The sequence below is a fragment of the Myripristis murdjan genome, chromosome 9 (genome assembly GCF_902150065.1).
Source record: "Myripristis murdjan chromosome 9, fMyrMur1.1, whole genome shotgun sequence".
Lineage (NCBI taxonomy): Eukaryota > Metazoa > Chordata > Actinopteri > Holocentriformes > Holocentridae > Myripristis > Myripristis murdjan.
Window position 1 is genome coordinate 31,259,534 of NC_043988.1, and position 19,988 is coordinate 31,279,521.

The 19,988-nt window shown below is 42.1% G+C and overlaps 1 protein-coding gene across 1 annotated transcript in view; it reads right to left on the reverse strand.

Moving 5' to 3' along the window:
* The window catches only part of adamts3 (ADAM metallopeptidase with thrombospondin type 1 motif, 3), a 170,495-nt gene that overhangs the window by 104,307 nt on the left and 46,200 nt on the right, over positions 1-19,988 (reverse strand). Inside the window, exon 3 of the mRNA XM_030059711.1 lies at positions 16,230-16,386. Coding sequence (XP_029915571.1) covers positions 16,230-16,386 — 157 coding nt within the window. The remainder of the gene's footprint in view (positions 1-16,229; positions 16,387-19,988) is intronic.

Genomic DNA, 19,988 nt, shown 5'->3' on the forward strand with positions numbered 1-19,988 from the left:
TTTGGAGGGACTTTTATTTCTGGATGTGAACACTAATGGATTTATAATCATGTACTTATGCACCACTGATGCCTGCAGTGTCTTATGCTTTTCGGACAACACACACACACACACACACACACACACACACACACACACAAACATGAGGGACCTCTGACCTACTAAAATCACCTCTGTTGACCGCACATTAAAAGACACCTCATCACCGTCTGCTCCGGCCAAAAGAGCCGATAACCTCGCTCTTATTGGATCAAAACAGGCAAATTGCTTCCCCTCTCGGTAAATAGACTTCCCACATCCACAGCTTTGTGCTTCCAACCCCGCGCCTCATCTCCAAACAACCCAAATCACACGGCGACTCCCCAGTTTATGAGGCTGCTGCAAAAACTCAATCAGCTTTGAATTGGGGGGGGGAAGTGCAAAGTGCTCTGTTTTGTTTGTTATCATTTTACAAACAGGTGCACCCGTGCGACACAGTCAACCCGTGAGAGTGTGAGGCGGTGAAATCCGCTCATTCGCCGTTATCGCCAAAAACCTCAAAACCCGGGGCTCTCGATAAATCGAGCTCAACACAAACAGACGCAGGCGTGAATTAGTTCACAGGGGACTCGCTCGCTGTCGGTGTTGAGCGAATGGGCTCGGAGCAAACGACGAGAAGTAAAGGAACAAAACACGGCCCGAGCAGGTTAGTTGTTTTCATTCAAACATGCAGAGACTGCAATTTTTCCTTCTTACTTTCACATTAAAATAACAATAAATAAATAAATAGCATACAAAATCATATACATTATCAGTTTGTCTGAGTGTGGCCCGGTCAGAGGTCGCAAAAGTGCACACATACTCTTTACTCAAGTAGAAGTACAGATACTTGTGTAAAAAAAAAAAAAAAAAGACTCTCCACATATTTACACATATTTCCACTTGTTCCCGGAAAAATTCCTGAAACTGCAGTGGAAACAAGTGGCATTATCTCATCCCACAGGCAGATTTTTTGAGTTAAACCGTGAATATGAGAGCAAAACGCTTGTTTAGATGGATTTGAATTTTGCAATGCTGATATTAATTGTTTCAGCACTTTATTTCTCTAATATTATAGTTGTCATTATTATTATTGTTGTTATACTCTTCCTTGTTTTCTTTATTGTGTGAATGGCTTCATTCTGTGTGAGAGATACTACACAAATGAAGTTTAGTGGTACTATCTTTATTATTATTAGTAGTAATCATAGCAGTAGTAGTAGTAGTGGCAGGGGTAGAGGTAGCAGTAAAGACGAGGCCTGGTGCTTTTTGTTCGTCTGCACTCACCATCATCCTCCTCCTCATCATCACCTGTAAAAGCTTTTCGGCTGCCTCAGTCTCATCAGGATGAGTGGCAGATGTTGGGGCGGGGGGGCTCGATCAGCTGAGGGGGAAGGGGGGAGGGATGACACGCGTCCTGCCGTAGGCTGTGTTGTATTTGGTGGATAGGAGGAGCTCAACATCTAAGGCAGGTTTAATGTGACCGGAGGCTTGAAGGAGATCAGGCCAAACAGTCTGGAGCATTTGGAGGCAATTTAAATTGTATTTTTTATTTGTATTATTATTATTATTATTATTATTATTTAATTTTAACTCCTGTAATTATTATTATTATTATTATTATTATTTTGTAATTTTACATCAATTCAAATATATTGTTTTATTTTTTAAATTTATTTTATTTTATTTTATTTATTTATTTATTTTTCCATACACCCTCTACGATGCAGCTTTTGTATCCTTGACACTGGGTTCTTATTTGTCCCCTTGTGGTTTGTACCTTATAGAGAGCAGCCTTGCTCTATAACTACAATACTGACTGGAGAATTGTATCACCTATTTTTCATCATGTCCACAAATCTACAAAATATATTTCATTTCAAGACTACTTAACCATAGCCTACAAGTTAAAATCTACCTTAAACTGATATTTTACCTATATTTTACCTATATTTCTTTAGGTATTTATCTATCTATCTATCTATCTATCTATATACATATATATTCATTTATTAAGTCATTGTATTTGTCCTAATAAATACTGTCTCCTGATATTGCATCTGAACATATATGTACTCTTTACTCCTTTACTCCATGTACCTTTCAGGCTCTGAAAAGGGTTTCACATAATTACTTTGAGGGACATTTGTGTAGATTGTACCTTGTGAGCCAGAAATGGACTCCTGTTTGTACCTGTTTCTCACAGCTGTGAAAACTCAGAGGAAAAGCTCTCACCAAGTTATGTTTTTTTTCTGATTACAAGTTCAACTTAAAGAAAAATATCCATATTTAATTAGCTGAGCAAGAAAAACATAACAGCCTGTTAAAGCACTAAATAGCAGTTCTTAAAATGACACAACCGGCCTTCCACTGCTGATCCATTGCAGCGGCTGGGAGTGGAGTGCCTTGCTCAAAGGCAGCAGCAGCTACTTGAGACAGAGGAACTAGTCTCACATTCGCGTCCTCACTTCTGTTACTGCCCATGTGCCAAGTCTCAGGCTCGCTCCTCTGACCGTCAAGCCGGTGCTCCCATTCTGTCATCTTATATCTCTTTTCTTGCCTTGAGGCTTCGGTAATATCACCCAGTAACAATTAAGACAGCCAGCAAGCAGCAAAAAAAAAAAAAAAAAAAGTTGCAGGTTTTGTGTCTGGCGTCAGCACTTGGTTTGGAGCCCAGACATAAAGCCTTCCAGGAGGCGAGGAGCATGACGTCTCCGAGCTTCACCTGAACGGTATGGAAACAGATGGCAAAACCGCATTCATCTTCTACTGACATCACAGTTGACGCAAAGCCCGAGACGCTTTTGTGTTGTTGTTTTTTTTTTTTTTTGATTCTGGAAATCAAAGTGCTTCTCGAGGCCGAAGGCGAGAAACGATCCCCTTGATCTTATCACAATGTTCTCGGTTCAAAGCGGAGGAACAGCGAGCAGCGTGGCGGACGTGAAGCTGACGACAGAGGCGAGCAGACACCTTGCACCTTTACCCAGGGGAGTTTCACTGGAGGTGCAGGTGTTTTGTTTACTACTTGGCGTTCGTACAGTTACACACTTCACTTCATGCTTCGCTAAGCAGCAGGTTGTCGAGGCGCTTCACAGAGCAGGGAAACTAACATTTGTGGGAAAAAAAAAAAACATCATGAAACAGAGCTAAAGCCCACTCGGCCCTGCAGGGATGGATTAAAACTCCATCTTATTCTAGTTGGTGACTTTCAGGAGCTCTCGCGTCTTGGGAGATGATGAAGACAGGTGCTCGAGAGCTATACCACAAAAGAAAATCCACATTTAGAACTGGGATTAGCAAAGTGCAAGTGGTGCAATTCCCCCGCCCAGACGATGATATATCAAGTATTAATCCGGTCTCTAAATCAGCGGCGGCGTGAAATGCACACTTTAGATCTCAACAACCTGCCGCTCGGCCAGTCCGTGACACCAGTATCTAACTGGGAAAACAAAAAAAAAAAAAGGGCTCCAAATGCATTCAGCACTCAACAGCACAGAGATTTATCTCCATTGCTTCAACGGCACTTGTGAGTTTCCAGAGTTATAGCGATTAGCTTAATAATTACCGCAGTAAGCGGCTTGGCACCGGCGAAAATGTCCCACTCAAACTTGTCGGCCTGCCAATTACGCTGAGGGCTTCATCTTCAATTTACTCTGTGCCTCTCTCTCTTCCCCCGGTGGATCGCATTTTCAGGCACATTCTTGAAGGATTATACACTAAAGACTATTCTCTCTCTCTCTCTCTCTCTCTCTCTCTCTCTCTCTCTCTCTCTCTCTCTCGCTCTTTTCCCCCCCTCTTCTTCCCCTGAATGTTTTTCATTCTTGCCAGCTCACCAAATTCCTCCTAGCACCGCCAGCCCCCACTCTGCTTAACACATCTGTGTGACAAATATAAATCACCATTTTCCTTTACTGTCAGGGTCTCCTCTCTCTCTCTCTCTCTCTCTCTCTGTCTCTCTCTCTCTCTCTCCCCCTCTCTCAGCCCTTCAGTGTGAAATACAAGCCAAACGTTGCAGCCCAGCTTGTTTACCTAAGCCCCTCCTGAATGCAGCTTGTGAGAGAGAGTCATCGACACCCCCTCAGGTAGGGGGCTTTTACTAGTTTTTTTTTTTTTTTTTTTCACTCTATTTTCACTGTTATGTGAAAATAAAACCTAATATCCAAGTGCTGCGGTGGGTGAATCTTTCACTCGGGCGGCAGGCGAGTCGACGGCAGATTAGATCTGAGGGGGAGCGCCGGGGAGCCCTGCCATTCGCTCTCACTGTAATTCTCATTTCCCCGATATCACACGTTCTCATCTGCCAGTGTGATTGGTTCTGTGTGTGTGTGTGTGTGTGTGTGTGCTCATGTGGGTGTGCATTAGGAGAAGAAGGAATCAAGTCTGTGGGCTTGTCAGATTAAATATGTGCACTGTATTCATGAGAGAAAGCATGATTGTATGTTTATATGTGCATGCGTGGGTGGGTGATAATAACCTGAGGATTTAAAGGTGCGGTCTCTTCCAGCATCAGCGTCTCCTTGACAAATTCATCTTGACACCTCAGTGAAGTTGCCATAAACAAGTGAGATCGCGGCGAAGATGATCAGTCGCCTCTATTTTGTCCGTGTTAGAGCTTCTCAAAATTTTTCGAGCCTAGAGTCGGCCCTTGTCGTGTGTTTGTGTGCAGTTTGAAGTTGTGACGAAAAGCAGAATTAGGCTTAATGTTATATGAGATTCACTGTTTGTCTGAGGGCAAGAACGCAGCGTCTGGTCTAAATCCAACACCAGCTTGTGCAGACCAGACATCCTTTCAGCTCTTTTCTCCTCATCTTCAATGTTTGGTACCAAAATCTCAAGCTCCTCCCGCCAGCTCCTGATTCTGTTTGAAAACAAGCGCTCTTTCCCTTTCATTCCTGAAAATCCACAACGGTCTAATCCATGAAACGAGTGGGCACAACAACTGAGGTGAGTGGTGTGGCCATAAGCTGAGAAGCCAAAAACCTTCCAGAGAAAAAAATGTCCTAGGCCGGCTTCCATACCGCGGCGATGCAGACGTCTGAACGGGAGTTTGGGTACAAACTTGTCGCTGCTCTCGATACCGTCTGGAGGTCAGATCGAATCTCGCAGTGCGCCTTTAGGAGTTCATTTCCTCTAAACTCTGTGGTTTCCTGTCAGAAAACGCTGCTGCTTGTCTGTGTCACTGCTGAGGATGAACATTTTTTTAATCAGCCTTTTACTCTTTCCACCATCTGCCGTGGTGATAAAGTCTGGGCTGTAGCTCTGTAGTTTACAACACACTGTAAAAGTGACAAATCTTATTGGTCATGGTCCAGTTTGGTAACAATAGTAATTCATAAATCAGATTTAAGTCTTTGAAGGAATACAAGACGTTTGATACCATTTTCACCTCTGTACATCCCGTGGGTCGGTTCCTATGGGTAGCATTTGTGTTAGCTTAGCATAAAGACTTGAAGTCTATGGGAGTCGTTAGCCTAGCTCCGTCAAAGTGAAAAAAACACACCTTACAGCAACTGCAAAGCTGTCTTATTTACGCAATATATCATGTGTGTTTGAAATACACATCTGTAAGGTTTATTTTCTCATTTTGACAAAGCCAGGCTAATGACTCCCATAGACTTCAAGTCTTTATGCTAAGCTAACATGAAGTGCTACCCATAGGAACTGAACCACTGGACGTACAGAGGTGAAAATGGTGTCGGACATCTTGTCTCAGTCTGGGGAAGTCAGAAAAGGTTGGAGTATTCCTTTAAAGATTTAAATCTGACCTATGACTTATTATAGTTATTGTTACCAAACTGGACCACTTAAACACTTGTTCCTTTACTCCCTTATGCTACACAGGGGCGCCGTATATGGGGGAAAAGTTAGGACAATTCCAAGGGCCCTAGCCTGACAGGGGCCCCAAAAAATAGGTAAAAACTCATAGAAAATTATTAAACCATCATCGAGTCTAGATATATATACATACACATTTTTTTTTTCATGGGGCCCAAAATTCCTGGCGGCACCCCTGATGCTACACATAACCACTTTAAATTTAAATGATTCCTTGCTGTGAAAAATGCTGATTTATAACCTTTGGACAGAGAGTTTACTATGACTTTATCTATCTGTGCATCTGTCTGTCTGTATGTCTTTTGAAAACAACATCCAGGAGTGTTTAGAGCATTTCGAGTTTGGAAAAAACTGTCTGCACGTTTCTGAAGTGAAAAAGCAGGTTGGGTCCCGTCGAGCACCTGGACGTGCGGCGTAGCTGGAAACTTCTCATCCGCTGAGAAACAGAATGAGCACGAGACAAAGTGATGACACTGACTTCGACAGACACGGCAATTTATCGCCACGGGATCACTCCCGTCGCCTTTGTGATTCCAAGCACGTTTTCCATTTGTTTGTGCCAGAGTCATTTCAGCTCTGGTGAACTACTTTGCTCGGTGTAAGCATCTCTGCTGTTAACTGCGTGCTCCATCAGGCTTCTGGGAGAGAAGTGACAAGGGGAGGTGGTTCACTTGGCGAGAGCAACAAAAAAAATGTCCAGACCAAAAATTGATTACTGTAAATGTTCCTTCGCTGTGGTGGCTGCAGGGGCTATGCTGAGTTTGATGTTTTCTCTCAAACCTATGTTGCAAAGGAGACCTGTGATGCAGTTTATGTGCACAGGAGGCATCGAAGCATCACGCTGCAGGTGGCGCAATTCTCATTTAATCTAATTTTCTTAATGTTTTCATCACCCGCTGGATCAAACTTCTTTGTACTTCTTTGCAATTTTACCGAATACTAATGCTTTGAAACAGTAGAAGGCAACACATACTATGATTGAGTTTCTGGTAATAGATTTGGCCCGTTTAAAGTTTGAATGATTAAAGACAACAGTATGATCTGTGGGGAAGCATCCCTCTCGCCTTTTCACCTGGGTCATTTTAGATAAAAATCTCTTCCATGAAGCAAAATGTTGATCTTGCGGAGCTCTGTAAAGAAACAGTGTTGTGGATGATTATTAGCACTTTTCTGTATATGATCCCCCGGCTTGTGTTTGCTTTCCTTGGCATCTAATATCACAGAAACGTGTTTGATGGGAAAACAGAAAACGTTCACAGCTGTTTAACTTGCGGGAGTGTCAGCAGAATCCCCTGTTTCTACAAACGGAGTGCAAAAACTGAGAAATTAAGCCAAAAGGTGACAATTATTTATGCAGAATCTTGTTCCATAAACAGCGTAATCTTCTGTTATACCTAAGGACCACAAGCGGCACAGTTCCCACAGTCCAGGCAACCTTTACGCAGGTTGAGAATTTAACCCCAAAAATAAAAAAAAAAACCCTAAGATTCTACTTAAACCTCATGCAGTAAAACAGGAGCATTGCAGGTTGTGTGTAAGAAGAAAAGGTGCTTACAAAAAGTGCTGTTACACATCACCAGGAGGCCGTTTGCAGGTTTTTGTTGGTCTCCCCAGAGCCTTTTCCTTTCATCTGTCTACTGCTGACACTCGGATTCTCAGGCCTCCACAGGAACTGTAAAAGCTGCTGATCCAAAAACAGCACCTTGGCCACTCAGTCTCCCGAGTTCAGGGGGATTGTAATGGGAAGCAGCAACGCTCTCTGATAAAACGTCTCTCTCGCTCTCTCCCTCTCTCTCTCTCTCTCTCTCTGTCTCACTCTTTCTCCTCCTGACAGTGTTTGCTCTGACTTACGCTGCAGCTTCACAGAAACCATTCAGTATCACTGACAGTGCAGGTAAAAATATTAGCGGTGCAACTGGGCTTGGGCAACATCTATTTTTCACACCCTAATAGCCTCCTGACATAGGTATATATGGTATATATGGTATATGACGACTGAGTTGCTGGTGATAGTCACTGCAGCATGTATGACATAGTATGACCTAGAGATTTAAAAAAAAAAAAATGCGATGTAAAAAAATATCAGTCATGCATAATACAGAGTACAAAACAAGTTGATAAACTATATTTTATATTCAGTGTTCCCTCTGGGTTTCCTGAAGGTGTCAAATGTGTGTTTGTGGTTGAAACTTGCTGCTGTGACTGGGAAGACAATGCAAAAAAAAAAAAAAAATGCAAAAAAAAAAAAAAAAAAATACAAAAAAAAAAATACAAAAAATACAAAAAAATCAGGAAATTGGATTTGTTATTGAAATGTAGCAGCAATACAGCTGAAAATAAGAAGAAAAAAGAGGAAAAAAAAGGAAAAAAAAACAGAAACAATAAAGTCTCCTCAGTATCAGGTTGTTGTTTCAGACACTGATGGAGCTGGGTTGGACCTCTGCATACAGGTTTCTTTTCTACCCATTATTAATTTTTTTTGCACTGTCTTTGCACTTGTACTTGGCTGACAAAATAATTCAAAGGGAATACGTTACTGAAAAAAGTCTGACAACCACTCGACTAACCTGTAAAATGCAAGACTCTGTAACCAGCCTACCTGGACAAGTCTTGGTGGGTTTAAATACTTGGAGAGTAATAAATAAGCTCAATTCCTCTATAGATTGAGCAGACCGTGCTGAGCGACCCGATGACACTTGATGCCGACACATCAGAGATGAACAGAGATGGTGTGCAGGTGATGGCGGCAGACGGTTGCAGGACCTTGTGCACGTGACATTTTTGGTGCATATCCTTCGTTTCAGCGGCTGTAAAGCTTCAATATGTAAAAACGATAATTGTTGGGTCTTAAACCGGTCGGCTGTGCACAAACAAGGGCTGAGTGAGAGCTAATAGACGCAGCATTTAAATGTCATCTAGTGCTTAGTGGGTAATCTATTGATTATTTATACATCAATCGAGTTTTTACCCAAAGTGGGGAGGTGCATGGGGACATGACTTTTTACCTTTTCATTAAAACAAGATATTTCTCTTTAATTAGCCTACTTCAAAAACATAAAAGCACGTCTTTGAGATTATTTACACGTGAAGGTAATTCATCAAGGAAGGTGCAGAACTGTGTGAGTGTGTGTGTGTGTGCACACGTTTGCCTGGTTGTGTGTGAGTGTGTGTGTGTGTGTGTGGGCTTGAGGGTGTTCCCATCTTATTAAAACGGGCGCTGACAGAAAAGGAACCGCCGGATTAATCAATACATCATTTTGTCTATAAAAGGTTAAAACATAGAGACAAAAGGCCTCATGGGAAATCAGCCGAGCCCTAAAAGTGACGTCTTCAGATTTCGCTTCCCGAGTCTCACCGGCAGCCGAAAGAAAAGATCACATGAGCGGAGAAAAGTGAGAAAATCTCAGCTTTTGCGAAGCCAGTAACCAGCAAATGTTTGGTATTTTTACTGATAAATGAAAAATCGATTATTACAATTGATTCATTCTCTGTCGACTTAATTGATTGATTGATTAATTGCTTCACTAAAAACACCAAAATCTGCAAAGTATATACTAATGTAACATGAGATTTATTCTTGTGAAGAGTCGCTGTAAAGATGTTATTTTATCTTAGTCTATCGGTTGGATGTTTTACATGATTTGATTTATGTTCATGGTTTGACGAATATATTCTTCACATTTTCACATAACTTAGGAACTACAGTATATCACACTGATGTAGCCCGTCTGTGGGGTTTGGGGCGGAGTGATACACCGCACAGTGAAGTGATGTGTCAAGTTGGTGGTCGGCGTTTAAATGTCCGACCGTTTTGAAAGGACATTAAAGTACACAAGTTGCTTCTCCACGACCCGAAAGAGATTGATTCAAGTAAGAGTTAACGTGAATATACAGCAGCGTGGGCGAGCAAATTAAAGTATAGAGCCTTACACAATACTGTATTATCCACTGCATTATTGTGTATAAAAAGAATAGATAATTCACTGAGGGAGTCAGCTGTTGGGACTGAAACACATGAAACACAAACGGAGCACATGCAGATCCTGGAGGACTCCTGTGGTTTTTCATGTGTGGCGTCACAGCCACATCAGAAACGCAAAGTCATGCAAACCGTGGCGTGCCACATCAGAAACGCAAAGTCATGCAAACCGTGGCGTGCAGAGTGTTGCTGCTCTGCCAAATTCACTTCTACAGAAAGAAAACAAAAAAACAAACAAAAAAAAGTGCTCCAGTGTCTCGCTTCGAGCCCAGAAAGTGAGACCGGGCGGCTGAAGCTTGACGTGCCTTGCTCAACGGCACCTCTGAGGAAGCTTCTCAGCCGCGGTCCTCAACAAGAGTCGGTGTGGAGATTCAGCCACCGAACGTAACTGAGATCAAACGGGAGCGAGGTGTGAACTGCAAACAGCTGCGACCACGCCTCCAACACATCTCACATGACACACCTTATCCGCCCCTCTCCTCTTTCTCTCCGTTTTCTCCCTCCTTTTTTCTCCTCTTTCCGTTGTTGAATACAGGAAAGAAGAACAATGAGACCGTCCTCCATCCATCCATTCTCGACCCTGATCCTTCCCGCATCCCTTCCACCCTTCGACGCTCATCCCTTCATCTCTCCATCTCGCCGTCCCTTCATCCCACATCCTTCCCTCCGGACCCTCAATGCAACATCTCGGTTCTCCACCGCACAATAAATTACTTTGAATTCTCATCCTATTGATGTGGTCTTTTTGTTTGTTAGTGAGCGATGAAATCATCACAGAGGAGGACGTCCCGCCCACTCGCTGCACCGTCCAAACCTCCACGGCGCCAACGGGGACTGGTGTTATTAACCCTTTGTCAGCCACTTGTCAAGAGAAGAAGCTGCAGGTTAACTGTGTTGTGTTTTTCCATGGGATTAAGGTGAAACTCACGGCAAAAAAAATCCAAAGAAATACGGGTTAAAATTTGAATCTGCAGCAGCTCTAAGCAGAAAGGAGAAAAATCTGTACTGTTACATATATTTTTACGAATATTATCTAATGCACTGATATAGTGGTGTGTGCACACAGGTATAAAGCCTATATCTGTCTCTGTGCAGCCTATAGCATCTCTTTTATTGTGCACAGGCCTAAAGAAAGCCAAAGAAACCAGTGAAATCGTTTATAACTAAATATTTCACAAGCGCACTCCCTCAAGCAATTTTTCGTCTTTTCTGCTCTCATGTCTCGTTCTTTGAAGATAAGATGTACCTTTATTGATCCCAGTGCAAGGGAGTATAGTTAACATCAGGGAAGAGAATTGTTAATAATAAATACCAATGCATCAGAAAAGTAAGTACAATAAAAAAAAAAAGAGCTAGGATGCTGTTTACAAACTAAACAGATTCCTCTCTTGATAAACAGGTTATAGTCATATTGCAGATTTTCTCTTCGATTGATGCATTTTCTATAAACCGCAGAATAAATGTTGAATGTGTAAGTTCAGCCTAACTTTTGTGTAAATGAGAAAACTGAAATGTAACTGAAAATGAAGTGAAATGAAACACGGTGCACTGAAAGAATCGATGTTCATTTTAAATTATTTCTTGCATCGACTGGATTTGCACACGTAGGAGCCGGCGTTGGTGTGCACAATTCGTTTGCAGATAATTAATTTCTTCTACGTGGCTTCGCTGCAGAATTCATTTGGATACGAGCTCAACTCCACTTTATGCTGGTTAGTGGAGTCGCGTCTCCTCTGACACACACACATGGGCTTGATTTATTAAAGATGCTGCAGTTTAGCCGCTGCCTAATCAATAAACAGATTTGCGAGACAAGCTGTTGCTCTGCGGTTTTTGCGGTGGCTGCGGAGGACGGCGCAGCGCAAGCCGGTAAGTGGCTGCCCGTTGCGTTTTCTGTTATAAATAAAGGCTGTGGCCAAATGTTTGTGCAGCAGGTTGACCTGAAAGGCGGACTGAAGATGGAGAGACAGGTGGACCAATCAGATTTAGAGGGTCATTTGAATTCATTTCCATTTCCTCCTCCCATTTTTGTCCTGTCCTGGCCACACAAACAATTTTCACTTTCCACATTTTTCCACTTTTTTTCTTTCCACCAGTGCAAGCCTTGTAGTTCAACGACAGGACATATTTTGTGTGTGTGTGTGTGTGTGTCTTCTCAAAAAAAAAATGGGAGCAGGACGTCCTTGACTAGGAAAATGTCTTGTAAATCTTCAGCTATTTTCTCCTCCGTGCTTCACATTAATATTTCAAATGTTTAAACCAAAAGCAATTTGTTGCTTGTTGCCTGATCTTTATTAATTTCCAGAATCAAAGCTGCGGTGTGAATTCCTCTGACAATATCATGTTCGTGCTGTGTTTCCTGTCATGCTGTGAGAGCCCACACACACACACACACACACACACACACAGGAGTCATTTGGGATTTGAGCTGTCCTCCCTACTGGATGGCTGCTCTCTCCTTTTGATCAAATGGAGGCCTGTGCAGCAACACACGGGGCAGCCAGTCTGAATTCAAAAGGCTGTGACATTTCAGAGGCTCGTACCTGAAGAGTGTGTTGAATTTTTTTTTTTTTTTTTTTGCACAATAAAAGCAAAACATCAGAACAAGAATGAAATAACAATAGATTGTGCAGGTGAGATACAGAAAACCTCTAGGGGCTTATAAGAGAATCCCACCTCAAGAAAAAATGTCAACAAACCAACAAAAAAAAAGAGCAAATATACATTAAGTCAGTGCAAATATGCATTAAATCAATGCAGTAAATGTGTGTAAAGGTGCGTAAAAAAGAGTGTATAGACCTATGTGAGTATGTGTACATGTGTGAGTGTGCATGTTTATGTATGAATGTGAATATGAATTTGAGTGTGTGAAGGCAAAATACGAAACAAGAAGACCAAACCCCAACTACCAAAATAGTAAGTTAAAGTTAAGTTAAAGTTTGGTTCATCAGACACGTCCTTAGTCAACATTTATAGTTTCTTAGAGAGGTAGACTGGAGTGCAACTTGGATGTAACTGTTCCACAGTTGTGCTCCTTCATATCTAATAGAGAACTGACATAATCCAGTGCGAAACACTGGAAGGTGTAGACATTTAGAACATCTTGTATTATAATTTTGTACATTTGTATTCAACTGAATGAATGAAGGCTTTATTTTGAACATGTGAAAAAAAAACACAATGCAAAAAAACAATATAGAATAGCTGAAACAACAAAAAGTGTCCAAAAAGGAGTACAAAGAAGCATATGCTTATTTAAATTCTACCCCTTCTCCACTACTCCTACAGTACTGTCCCTGTGAAATCTTTAATCGTGACACATACACTACTCACAAAAAGTTAGGGATATTCGGCTTTCAGGTGAAATTTCAGGATGAACCTAAAATGCATTCTAACCTTTACAGGTGAACTTAATGTGACCTTCTGTAAACTTTTGAATGCACATGTCCAGCTGTTCAATGTTTCAGTACTTTTTGCACAAGTTGCTGTTCTCTAACAAGGAGTTTAACGGCAAAATTCACATCAGGTGTTTGATGCTCCAGCTCATCGAGGTCGTATCATTAGGGAACGGCTGCTGGAGACTGGGGTACCTCAGATGGAGTGGCCTGCACTTTCTAAGACCTGAATCCCATAGAAAACCTATGGGATCAGCTGAGTCGCCGTGTAGAGGCTCGGAGCTCTGTACCCCAGAACCTCAATGTCCTGAGGGCCGCCCTTCAAGAAGAGTGGGATGCCATGCCTCAGCAGACAATAAGTCGACTTGTGAACAGCATGAGACGTCGTTGTCAAGCTGTAATTGATGCTCAAGGGCACATGACAAGTTATTGAGACATTGACATTTTTTGTTGTGGTATATCCACCACTGTTGTTGGCTTTTGTTTCAAGAAATTGTTTGAGATGAGGAAATCACCAGTGTATGCTTCTACTTAAATGCCCTACTTTCATGATATAATATCACTGTAGCGTGAACTTTTTATATTTTCCATAAATTTCACCCAAAAGCCAAATATCCCTAACTTTTTGTGAGTAGTGTACGTGTGACTGGCACAAGCTGCTCCTCACAGGCCAAAGGCTCTGACCCTGAACAAGGACAAGGACCCCGCCGGTCCAGTCAGTGGGTTCCTTGCTTCATCCAAGCCCACAGATCTTTACTGTAACGGTTTCATAATAGATCCTGATGAACTCCAAGGAAATGTGTACAAAACTACGCACAAGACATTTTGATATTTTCTGTGTGATGTAATGCTGCAGCCATAAAACAATGACATGTTGGGTTTTAATATTTCACTCCGTTTGCGTTTGATGTAGATACAGTGACGCGCCGCAACCAGCAGATACAGAGAATACTGATGTGACTTCATTGTACAACGTGGAAAAAAAATGGGTTTTACTCTAAATTTGAAGCCACTTAAGGCGAGATGCAAGGCGCAATCAGAATTTAAGGGGTTAAATAAATTAAATGTGATTATTGTATTATTGCCACCAGCATCAATCTAGCACCACCATGGACAATTACTTTGCTCATCTCATTATTTGCCCCGGAAAAATAAATATCCATATCTTGTGTGTTACGTAAGTGCTGTTAAGCGATTTTCACAGCTTTTGTACTCTCTAACTTGGAGGAGGAGGGGGTAGAAATAAGGTGGAGGCACGGCTCATTTGATTGTTTGCTGATCAAATGAATATTCCTGTTGTGCATGTATTATGCCTTGTGGCAATTTTCACAGTTTGTGTGCCAAGCTGCTATGGAAGAAAAATGAGTCTTATGAGCGTTGGAAACTAAAATACAGTTTTGGCGTTGAGCTGCTGTTTATCTGAGCAGAAGTTACTCCCATCTGTAGGGATTTATTATTCTCTTTTTTTCAAATATCAGTGCTCGTATTCCTGGGATGTCCTCTCTGCTGGCAGATGATTTCAAGCGGCAAGTCAAAGAAAGTGTGACACTGTCTGGGCACAAGTTCACAGATTAACACAGACGGTCAGTCATGTGTCACGCAGGTACAGCATTACACAACCGGACTGTGCATGTGGACCAGGAAAGCACGTGCACGTCAGGCTTTGTCTCGACCGGGCACAGGGTCTCAGTTACATTCACTCATTCATTCATTCATTCATTCACTCATTCCTGGCCCAAACTGGATGGACACTGACTGACCCTGGTTGAGGTATCAATGCTGCAAAGCACGAAATAACACACAATTCTGTGACATTTGGTCTAATTCATTCGATTTGTCATATGTATCACACTGCAAAAACTCAAAATCTTACCAAGAATATTTGTCTTATTTCTAGTCAAAATATTTCATTACACTTAAAATAAGACATGATCACTTAAGAAATAACTTGTTTTTAGACAGTTTTCACTTGTTTCAATTGAATTTTCACTTTTTCCACTGGCAAAATTTTGCCAATGAAACAAGCAAATTTTCAAGTGAAAATCCACTCAATTTTTAGTGTAATGAGATATTTTGACTAGAAATAAGACAAATATTCTTGGTAAGATTTTGAGTGTTTGCAGTGCAGTGTGTGACTATCAGTGACTACACAGGTAATTTCCACATCAAATCTCGTGTCGGTGCTGAGATTAACCCTTTCTGTAACTTCCCAATGTCAGTGACTGTTTAAGGAAGTGACTGGAGGTCAGGCGACAGACAAAGTAAAGGGAAATTCAAGATAAAAAAAAAAAAAGCCATCGCCCAAAGTGGAATCTTAGGAGTCTGGCAGCTTCTTCCTTCCTGTATATCAGCACAATTGGCTGCTGTTCTGCTACATGTTGACCGATTCTGACAACACTGTTTCGAAAAGGTGACTTGGTCTCCACGGCTTTAAAATGACGCAAGTTGTCAAAATCACTATCATCTATCAACCTCCTCTTAAAACCCACATTTACCATAAAACTTTTTAAAATCTGAAGTTAAGGGGTGGTGGTAATAACAACACCAGAATAAGAAGCCGATCAGAGGTGGCCCCAGTTGTTTAGCAGCCGTTCTGTAAGCCAACAAGGAGGGTGGGGCCACCTACGCCACCAGCCAATCAGCAGCCAGGAGCTCATTAATAGCGAATGAATTCCTCCAAAACAGATTGCTGGACTGTTCTGGATGCAAGAGAAGCACCGGAGAAAAGTTGTCTAAATTATTTCCTTATATTTTTCTTTCACTCAAATATCACAGTGTTTTTTTGTTTGATTGTATAGAGAACAGTTTATCATATAAAACTGCCAGTGAATGATGAAAACGTGAAAAAGAAGAAAAGCTGTGGAGACATATTTATGTGCAGCAGTCGCAGCAGTCGTTTTTGCAGCTGTAGAAGCAAAAGCACCGTGAGCAGTACTCGCAGGACACCGAGGGTCACTCTGCTTGGCACAGCGGCAGCCGCCCTGCAGGATGGAGCCTCCTACCTTGCAGCTGGTAGTCCACAGAGATGTCGGAGGGCTCCTGCAGCAGAGCCGACCTGCGGTACACCACGTGCACTCTGCCCTGGTCCTCCAGCTCCTGCGTGCCTCGCTCCAGCGGCTCGATGAAGTACTCGTCCGCGTCGGTCCGGATCATCCCAGCCTGCAACAAATGATGTGGAAATGAGCGCAAAAAGTCACGTCACCCCTGCCTCTGTACTAGGAAATTAATATTAGACAGTCAATAGTGTGTGTGACAGGCGGCTGAATGAACACTGACATCATTTGGGTTCATGAGCTCTCTAATGTCATCATGTCATGCCAAAATGTCAGCATATTTGTCTTCACACTTATTCCTCTGTTTACACAGGAGATGTTTCGCTGAGGACGGATGCTCTTTTTTTTTTTTTTCAGAAACACACTGACACACTTCTCACTTACACAGTTTAACACATTCACACCTGCCAGCCGCCCGGTTCAACCACCAGTCTGGCGCTGTGTGCACACTAAGCCCCGCTAAGGCCAAACAAAAAAAAAAAACTTTGGGTTCCGGTTCCTTGTCATTTAAGGGCATGAATAGGTAGGGAATTTATTTTATTTTATTTGTTTCACCTCTTTCACTACATCTGCAAAGGTTTTCTCTTGTAGTCGGATTATTTTCCCTGGTGGTTTGCGAGGACAAATCACACACACACACACACACACCGTGCGGAAGTCCATTCTTTCCAGCCAGTGCTGTCGGTGGCGCGTGATTCCATGAAGTTATTTTCCGAAGTTACTCGAGAACATCACAAATAAGACGAGTGCAACATATATCAAAATAAAAGCCCTGCTTAACTTTTTAACAATGCCAACAAGGTCACACTCGGTCGCATAGTGCCTTTATTTTATTTTTTTATTTTATTTTTACACAGAGGCCAATAAAATAACCTGACTCGGGGGTTAAATGGGAAATTATTTTTGTCTGGCCTAATCTGAAAATGCAGTTTTGGTGTTCCACTACACCACACATCATTTTGTGTGGTGTAGTGGATCCAAACACTTTAAATCCTCTGTCCAGCAGTGTAGGCGTGCGCACCCACTCAATAACACTCGGCTGGTCATTATAACATTAGAGAGCTCAAGACCCTCTTGTTTTTAGTGCCTAAGCCCAAATGATATCCTGGTATTTCATCTGTGGTCAAAACACTTCAACAGGTTTTCCTTATCCACATTACAACAAAGGACCATTTTTTCAAATTTACACACCTTTGGAGAATGTTTTTGAAAACCCAATTTTCATGGATGGAAAGCACTGGATTAGTGTGGACAAAACGATGAAACCGAGAAAAACTTATTTCAAATTTACTTGACTTATCATGGATGCGGCCTGTGTCATATGTTAGCAACTGAGTGCTGCTGGGGACTTAGAGCCTTTCTAAAAGCCAATTCAGTCCTTCATAATGAAGCAGATAAGAGAGCCATTAATTCACCGACAGTTTCAAGAAACTCATATTTCCTCATTAATGTACTAATTGATGCAGCAAGATGCTTCCAAGTCTGATCAGCTAATCGGCTCCACAGGAGGAAACTGTACTCCAGACGTTTCTGTCGTGTATTGTTCTGAGTTGCTGGGCTCACAGGAACGTGTCTACGCACACACAAACACAAACACACACACACATACACACAGATGCCACCACGGCAACATGTGATATGCCATGGTGACAAGACCACAAAAAAACCCTGATACTGTATAAGTCATACAAGTCATTTTGTTTAACGTTACTGATTGCTTGCTTTACGCGTGTTTGGGCCGTTCTGAGTGAAAAAGTCACAAAAATGTCTCCTAATTTCTTGCGGTTATTTATTAAAGCTAGAGTTATTGGCTCACTGGAAACCTGTTGCTTCATGGCAGCTCCTGTTACCTGCAGGTTTCATGCACCATGTCACAAAGCAAGCCATGCCTGCAGCTGAGGACAGACTGCAGAGGTCCACCTGACACCCCGATGCATGAGAGCTGAGCGACTTGCAGGAATGAAGGTGAGGTTGCATCATAAAGCCACATTAAAACACACTGCGTGGCTGATCTCTTGGTGCAATATGCTGTCGAGCTTGCATTCCACTGAATTAGTATTCTCTGGGCGCATTTTCCCAACACATACAGAAACGTGCCTTCCGGAAATGTCAGCAATCATGTTAATTAGAATTTAATTAAGCCTTTGCTTTGTAAAATTTGCTTTGCACCTTTTCACAGTGGATATGTCTGTCTGTCAAGTGTTCATTTGAATGATCTGCTCTGTTGGACTGTGCATTGCTCGCACTTGTCACCATGACCAAGCCGGCGGCGACAACAAGCAGCTCAGACAGACACCAGGGACATTAAAGGTTTAATGTTTTACTATGGAGCTCATCTATTAGCATGTAGTGTGAGCTGCCATGGCAGGGAAAATGCTGTTTATGCATGTGTGTGTGTGTGTGTTACTGTGCAACTGCACGTGCACTGAGCTGCCTGTCAGAAAGCTGCAGTGCAACGTCCATCCAGCTCTACTACTGCACTGCACAGGTCTCACGCTGCAAAATAATCACATCTTAACAAGCCATTTAGTCTCATGCTCTTTGTTAAAATCTAGATTGTTTTTCCCTTAAAACACATCTGCCTGTGGGATGAGATAATCCCACTTGTTTCCAGGGCTGTTCCACTTGTTTCAGGAGTTTTTCTGGCAGGATGTTATTATGTTAAATATGTTGGAACAAGGCAAAATAAAGCAGATAAGCCGACTAGGATCAAGAAAATGACATCTGATTAAGCCGGTCGAGCAGCTCATTGCACATTATAAACAAGTGGGATTATCTCATCCCATTTTTTTTTTACCTCATTTGAAGAAGAACAAGATTTTAACACTGAAGACGACACTGAATTACTTAAAATGGAGATTTTTTTTTTTGCAGTGCACCTGGCTCCAGCTTGTTTACTGACAATCGCTTTGAATGTAAACCTGACTGGCCCGTCACAGCGCCACCAACAGGCCAACGGGGCTTTAAGCTTCATGCTCAGGATCTCAGACACTGTTGGGTCACGTTTGGTGAACATTTGGAGAATGGTGTGTTATTTCGCTGATATCCAGACTCTATTACAGGAAATGAAGACAGACTAACACAACCCACATATCACAAATACATCTATCATACAAAAATACATATATCATAAAAAAAAGGCTTGATGCCATGCATAAACAAATTAAGAGAATATTCCCGCCCACCAAATGTGGAGCACTGCACGGTCGAAAACACAAGATTTATGCACCACTCACATTAAACAAGTTTTCATCGCTGTTCCTTGTCGCGTCAACATAATGCTGTGTTGAGTTAAAGATGTGGCCCAGACAAATGTGTGTGTATGTGTGTGTGTGTGGGGTCAGACACATTAAAAAATTCCTCACTTGGATTTAGTCATGCAGGATCGCGATACTCCACACACTCTTCCCAGAACAAACACAAAACATGACTGTGTTTGTCTCCAGAAAGACCGAGCGGCTCCCAGCACTTCACTGTGTTTACACTCACTCGAGCTGTAAACGGAGAAGACAGAGGAGGAATGCACGCTGAATTACAAGACAATGGTTTGGCAGATGCGGGCGGCTTGGATTGTCTGTTTTGCAGAGAGAGCTGGAGGTGTTATAAAGCCATGATGATGATGATGTGTTGCTTTGTAGTTTCCATCTTTTCCAAATGGATTCCTCACAAGCACACGCTGGCTGTTCATTTTTCCTCAAAGTTTTCCTT